This window comes from Cupressus sempervirens, chromosome 10 (assembly GCF_028749045.1).
Source record: "Cupressus sempervirens isolate cs-2001-9-10 chromosome 10, ASM2874904v1, whole genome shotgun sequence".
NCBI classification, from domain to species: Eukaryota; Viridiplantae; Streptophyta; class Pinopsida; order Cupressales; family Cupressaceae; genus Cupressus; species Cupressus sempervirens.
The window spans coordinates 187766688-187773826 of NC_143127.1; the positions used below are offsets into that span (position 1 = coordinate 187766688).

At 35.9% G+C, this 7139-nt stretch overlaps 1 protein-coding gene across 1 annotated transcript; it reads right to left on the reverse strand.

Moving 5' to 3' along the window:
• Nucleotides 1–3157: 3157 nt before the first annotated feature.
• On the reverse strand, nt 3158–4981 carry LOC149533264 (cytochrome P450 750A1-like). The gene is made up of 2 exons (XM_089806562.1): nt 4010–4981; nt 3158–3769 (listed from the first exon to the last, which is right to left on the reverse strand). The coding sequence occupies exons 1-2, from the start codon at nt 4979–4981 to the stop codon at nt 3158–3160; spliced, it is 1584 nt and encodes a 527-aa protein (XP_089662688.1).
• Between the last annotated feature and the right edge of the window lie 2158 nt (nt 4982–7139).

The window sequence follows — 7139 nt, forward strand, 5'->3', positions numbered from 1 at the left end:
GTAGAAGCTAATAAGTTAGCTAATCAAGGATTGGAGGGAGAAGATTGTACGCATATAGAAACTTAGAATTTAAGAGAAGCCATATAAGCTCTATGCAATATGAGAGGAGTTAGGCCTAGATTTTAGGCAGAATTGCATGTCGCCTTTCTCATCTTTTAAAGGAGCCATTATTAGAATTGCTCTTATATGGAGAAGCTCTATTATTACTCATTAGGTAATATGGTGATCAATCATTCACTATTAAGTCTTACCATGTCCATATAGTGTCTCTTCATAATTATCTTCAAGCAAGTGAGTCTAACATTGATCATTTTCAAGTATCCCAAGTGCAACCATTTGTTATTTAAGGCTCGGCTCCCTAAAACCTTTTATGGTTTATATATATATATAATATTTTAATATTATTTTTTGGAATCCTTGTAGGTAGTTAGTTAGTATGGAGTCTTCTATTTCCCTCTTTCACATTTTGGAAGTGTGGACTATGGCATTTAGAGGGTCTATAAAACAGGAGAGGTGGAATCAGATCATAAATCTGGTAGATGATGTGTCTAGGTTTTCTATTGCTTAGGAAATTAAGGAAAAGCATTTAATTATGAATATACTTGGTGAACCTAATAGATCTATCAGAGGATCATTTATAGGTTGCATGGATAGGGAAAATATTGAGAAGGGGGAAATAGTCATGTTATAACACCTTTGATCTTACCTAGCTAGTAGGTCTCAAAAATGCAGTTCTTAGCATGGATGAGAAGCTGAAAATCCTGCTTTGTGAGGTTTATACGACATATGAACCAAGAGAGCTTCAACATGTTAATGTTGCTAGGAGGTCATCAATGTATATCAGGGACAATATACAATTCTTCAATGCATTGCCTAGAATGGAGGTATGTATTAATTTCCTACTTAGATGGCAAGGTATTTGTGAGGACCCTAACAAGGAGTGGCTTGCTAATTTTCTACAAGCATTTGAAGCCTACATTGAGCCGAATATCAATTTTGAGGATCTTTGTAGGCTAGAATTCATTCTGCCTAATTTCATTAAGTTCAACATAGAAATCTCGACTTATGTGTTCCCACTAGGCTCATGAGAAGATGATGTGGATAAAGACAAAGACATCTTGATGGTTGACTAGAAGGAAGAGGAATCCCAATGTTAAATTTTGAATACTGGTGGTTTAGGTGTTTCTACTTGCTCAATATTTCTTTGTCTATTTCTTAGGTTTAGGTATAGTTTATATTCAACATGGTAGTTGTATCATTGCATAGTACTAGCACTAGCCCTAGTAGTGGCCCTTTTATTGTTTCTTTTGGTTTCCTTATCAGGTTGTCACCTCTGGATGTAGCGTGGTATCTATAGTATAAATTTAAAAATATATATTAATAATACGATCACTTTAGCATTTGATTCACTAAGTTCATGGTTTTATTGTTATGTTGGTTTCTAGCATTCACCTCTTTATTAGCTTAGTAAATTAAGCTTTGATTTATGCGAAATTTAAATTATGCCCTTTATAAATGATAAGTAGTATGACAGAGGCTAGAACATGGAAAGCCATTACTTGGTTTCAGTCTAGCAAGCATTTATTGTTATTATGATCTTAACATGATATCCTCTTTGTAATTTATTTTTGGAAATGCTCATATGTGATTATGACTAGGGATCATGCATGTTTTCCTCATCACACGTAAGGGCATAGGTTAGGTAAAAAGATAGTGTAGATGACTCATTGAATGGTTTTATAAGTACCTTGTAATCATTAATCAATATTTAAATCAAATAGACTTCTAATAAACTAGCTAGGAAAGCATAAATTAATTTAATTCAATTTCAAAACAAACATAGTAGAAATAATGTTTTATGATGTTGTTAGACTATGGCCTCTATCTAGATTTAGCTAGTGTTCTAGAAATGTCTTAGATTTTCATTTTCTTTCGTTTTGTTACTAAAATTGTTCTAAAATATGGATTAGTTTTTCTTTTTTCTTCCTTGATATTTTAACTAACCCAAATACAAGTTTGAAATGTATGTGTGCAAAGAGACTAGTCACTAGAATAGATCAATGCGTAATGCTTTAAGGAGATGGGCTCTAATCCATTTCTTATTAGCATCAATTTAGGATGATTAGTCACCTGCCTAAGCATTTTTATACGTACTGGAGGATATATTTTGAATTAAAGACTGGGGATGCCCCTTTTAATATTGTAATTTGTATAAGACTAAGTTCCCAAGCTAGATTGAAGGTTTTCTTACTCCATTCTTTCCTCCCAGTATCCGTTTGAACGGAAAACTCTATAATTTTTCCTTTTTATTAATAATATAACGTACAAATACTGATAAAAAAAAAGATTCAAATAAATACACATCTATTTATTTTTTAATTAAATATTATAAATATAAATATTGTATAAATATAGAATCTACTTAAATAATAACATTGAGTTATAAGTTTGGCCAATAAGAAATTAATACATATAACATAAATAATTTATTAATACAAATATTCGTTAATCAATAATAATATTCATTTGTTAGAACATTGCATTTAGAAGGGCCAATGCCGCAGTTTTTTTAAATTTCCAAGACTCGGTGCAAATCATAAATGAAGATCGCACAAGATATAGTAATTATTTACCATCTCCCATGGAATATACCATGGAATATTGTCATTCTCCTTTTGGTAAAGACTTCTTTCCACTTCTCAGTTTCAAGCTTCCATGATTTGTAAAAACTTTTTATTTTAATACATTTCTTCGGCCTTTCGTTTAAAAAAATAGTAATATTTGTTAATCAAAATTCCTATCAATGTAAAAGAGAAATTTCACATGCATACAATAGTCGTTCTAAATAGAAGAACCCAACAGAAAATGTAAGCTTATAGTACAAACATTATGTACACAATATATTAGTACCAATAATCATAATAATAATAATACAACAGATTACTAGAAAAACATTATTGTAAGAGGATCAAAACCCATATCCTTTCTATAATTATCAATAGCTCACTGGAAAAAATATAACGATTCCAAAAACATGATCTATTAAAATAGAATAGAAGAAAAACATTGCAGAACGTAATAATAATATTAGAAATATGAACTACTTAAATGGTTTCCTGAAAGACATAGAAGGACAGGATAATAAGTTTAAGATAATTTAAGGACAAGAGGGTAGCCTCAAGGCAGGACGAGCGAAAAGTTCAACACTCCGAGGCATGGTGGCTCCAAACGTTTCCGCCATGTCCAAATCTCCTTCCACATCCCACTCAAAACAGTGGATGAGTTGAGCCAAAACAAAGCTGATGGTAACCATGGCCATGCCTGCACCCGGGCATCCTCTCCTCCCTGCTCCAAACGGCAACATATCAAACATGTTTTTGTCTCTCACAATATCAACGTTTTTGCCCACAAATCTCTCCGGTCTAAATTCCAGAGGGTCCTCCCACACTGACGGATCTCTCCCGATGGCCCATGCGTTGATGATAAGTCTGCTTCTCTCAGGAATGAAATATTCCCCAACTATACAATTCTGTGTTGATTCGTGAGGAACCAACAATGGTGCCGTTGGATATAACCTCAGCGTCTCCTTCACCACACACTGCACGTACTCCATCTTCGCCACATCAGCCTCGCTAACACACCTCTCTCTTCCTACCACTGATTCCATTTCCCCTTGCATTTTCTGTGCCACGCCCGGGTTTCTAAGAACTGCACTCATGGCCCAATCTAAAGTAACCGAAGTTGTTTCTATTCCAGCCACAAAAATATCCTATGATAGTTAAACAATCATGTTAGATCCAAAAAGAATAGAACATTAATGTCACTAACATAAAAATGGAATTTTTATATTCTTTGAGTTAAAATTGATATTCAATGAAAATTGCTATTAGAAATCAACTGTGTAGTTCACATAAACATTGAAATTTAGTGAAGCTCATTAATCCAAAACTATTATTTACAACTAAGTAGGGTTAGGGTTTGTATTATAAATAAGAAGATGAATACTTACAAAGACAATGGCTCTAATGGTCTCTTCTGTGATCTCCACTCCATCGAAACCCTCCATTTCCAAGAGCACGTCAATGATGTCCTCTGGACCAAACTGCTCCTCCTTTAATTTTCCCCGACGCTGCTGATGTTCCTCTATTATCTTTCTTATCACTCGGTCCATACAACTGTGTGCTTTTTTCATGCGCCGCTTCATTCCATTAAAGTCCAGCCAGTCTAAAGAAGGAATGAAGTCCCCAATATTGACAGCTCCTGCTGTGGTTGCCAACTCTGTTGCAAGCTTCTTTATCTCTTCGCCTTCACCATCCCCACCGTGAAAAGAGATTTTGGTACCGGAAAGAATCCGCCACATGACTTCCTGCACAAAGGACGAAAACATGTTGGTGAGATTAACAGGAGTCTTACCATGCTCAGACATCTCCCACACTGAACGAACAGTGGAAATCATCTCTTTCTCTCGAATGCATCTGAAGGACTCGATCCTTTTGCTGTTGAGCAATTCTACCACGCACAGCTTCCTCATGTGTCTCCAATAAGGTCCATAAGGAGCAAATATCACATCCTTGAAATTATAGCCAATGTATTTTCCTGCAGCAGTGAGAGGCCGGCTGGCGGAAACCGCATCATGGGTTTTCAAGAACTCTTTCGCCATTGCAGAAGAGGAAACCAAAATAGTGGGAAAGGAACCCAATTTCAGCAACATAATGGGCCCGTATTTCTTACCAAGTTCATGGAGATCACGATGGGGAAGCTTTTTCAGCTGGTTCAGGTTTCCGATAATAGGCCATGGTAACGGTCCAGGGGGTACTTTCAATCTCAATCTCAATGTAGTTTGCCTTTGCACTGTTAATCTGTATAAAACCCACAAGGAAACAACGAGTGCAAATAGTGCTGCAGCTGTTGCAGGAGCATACGCACTCTCTTTTATCATACTTGTTGCGTGCCAAAATGCAGGAAACTCTGCAGAAGCCATGTGAAACAAATATTCAGAATGCCTTCTCTATCTGAAAATCATCCTTCTGTTAGGCACCACTTTATTTTTTTCGTTTTTGATGAATAATCCCTTATGCACCACTTTATTGTCTTCGTGGTGGTGGATAAATGACAAGCAATGAATTTTTAAAAATGAAAATTTTCATTTAACTTTTTTATTTAGTCTTTCAATCACACAGTTATCTTTTTTGAGAAAATGAAAACCCATTCAAATCCCCTTCAGAGAAATCCGTATATTTGCAACTTCAGTCGACGACAAGTGTGAGATAACTATTGCGCACCCTCATAAAGGATCTAAAAAATGAACCATCAAAATCACAAACACTGACTCGCAAGGAATGTAAATTTTCCTTTATCATTTATTAATTAAATTAAGAATTACAGACCTCCTATGTTTATGACGCGCAAGGGATGTAACATTTTTTAACATTTATTAATTAAATCAAGGATTACAGACCTACTATCTGTGATTTTTAATTTTTTAATAAGCGTCAGGTACAAACATTCCGCTGGGCAGATTTCCAGCTGCATGAACTAAAAATTTGCCACCTTCAAATGCAAATAGACATTTGTAAAGAGGTAGGTACATTTGGAGGGCAGGCAACTATGTGCTGTCATAAACCTCTGAAACGAAAAAACATCAGTACGTGTACAGATGCAGATGACTACACTTTGCTAAGCTTTAAACTCTCCTTAATGAATATCAGTACATATGCTGATGAAAGTCGACATTGTCAAGTGTAAGATAGGTATTGGATGATCATATCAATGATCTCAACTATTATAGTCTAAAAATCAGGATCAGTTTCATGCCAGAGCTCAAAGACGACCACCTTCAGCTAATGAGTATATCAATGATGTCAGAAATTGTAACTTGTCAAAGCTTAAAACAGAAAACTAAAACGTGTATCTTAACAAGGGGACACTTGTAGCTTTTGCTACCTCTCTCTATATTTTTCACGTTTTAGTTTGCGCTATCGTAGAGTAGACAAGTGCATTTGGATGGCAGATCACAACCATGCGCTGTCGTAAACACTGAAGTGCTCATACCCAACATAAGGAATCTCTAATGTTATGGTGAAAGGAATCACACGGTATCCATATGCAAAATCTAGTAGGTCTTTCTTTTTCCCTTTTAAATTGTAGATGTAGCTCTCTATTCTTTTGAAAGAATGTTGGAGCTTGAGATCAAGAGAGAGTGAATTTAATAATCTAGGTGTGAGAAATTATATTAAAATCAAACTTAAACTCACAACCCTAAACCTAAAATCTTTGCTTAGCACTTAAAAGTTGTTTGGCACATGAAGGTGCCGAGTGCCAGTTTTACTCGGCACTTGGTGTTGAGTGGTAGGTTGCTTGGCACTTGATGGTGCCAAGTGACAGGCAACAGGTGCCGAGTGAACTTGGCACAAAGAGGAGCTCGACACTTGAAAGGTCGGCAGCAATAGATGCCGAGTATGCTCGACTCCAAAGGAAATGCTCGGCAACAATAGATGCCGAGTGAGCTCGGCTCCAACTAAAGTTTATAACTTGAAAAATTCCAACGTGAATGCATTCACCATTAAAACCAGAGAGCCAAAGCTTTAAGCTTTCAAACAAATTTCTCAAATGCAACATACAAGGGAAGATCAATAGATTCAAGTATGCTTGCTTACTTTCTATTCAATCTTTCATTAAACTATTACAAAATTTGGGAGCATTCGGCTTCAACTAGAAAATTCTAAAATAACCCTAAACTGATAATACTTCAAACTTCAATAAACTAAACCTGCAACTCTAATGGTTGCATACAATGGTGCCTGGAGCAATCACTGCTTCAACAGGACAAAAAACAAACAACAACAAACTCATAGAATAAACAGAGGAGACATGTGCAACTGCAGGCACAAACTTCCTTCCTCTTCATTCTCTGCTTAGCTCTGCAACTTCTCTCTGATCTGCTTGGTCTGCTAACTCTGTGCATGAATGAATGAAACATTCCTTTTGTCACATTCCAATTTCTCCCTCTTTTCTAATTTCAAAATATCACCCACCGTATTTATGTTTTATGTCTGTTCTGCTAGTCGTCAGGTGGTAGGTGGGCGTTTGGCTCCAGGGGCAAACATCAACTACTGTATTAAATATTCTAACACTCCCCA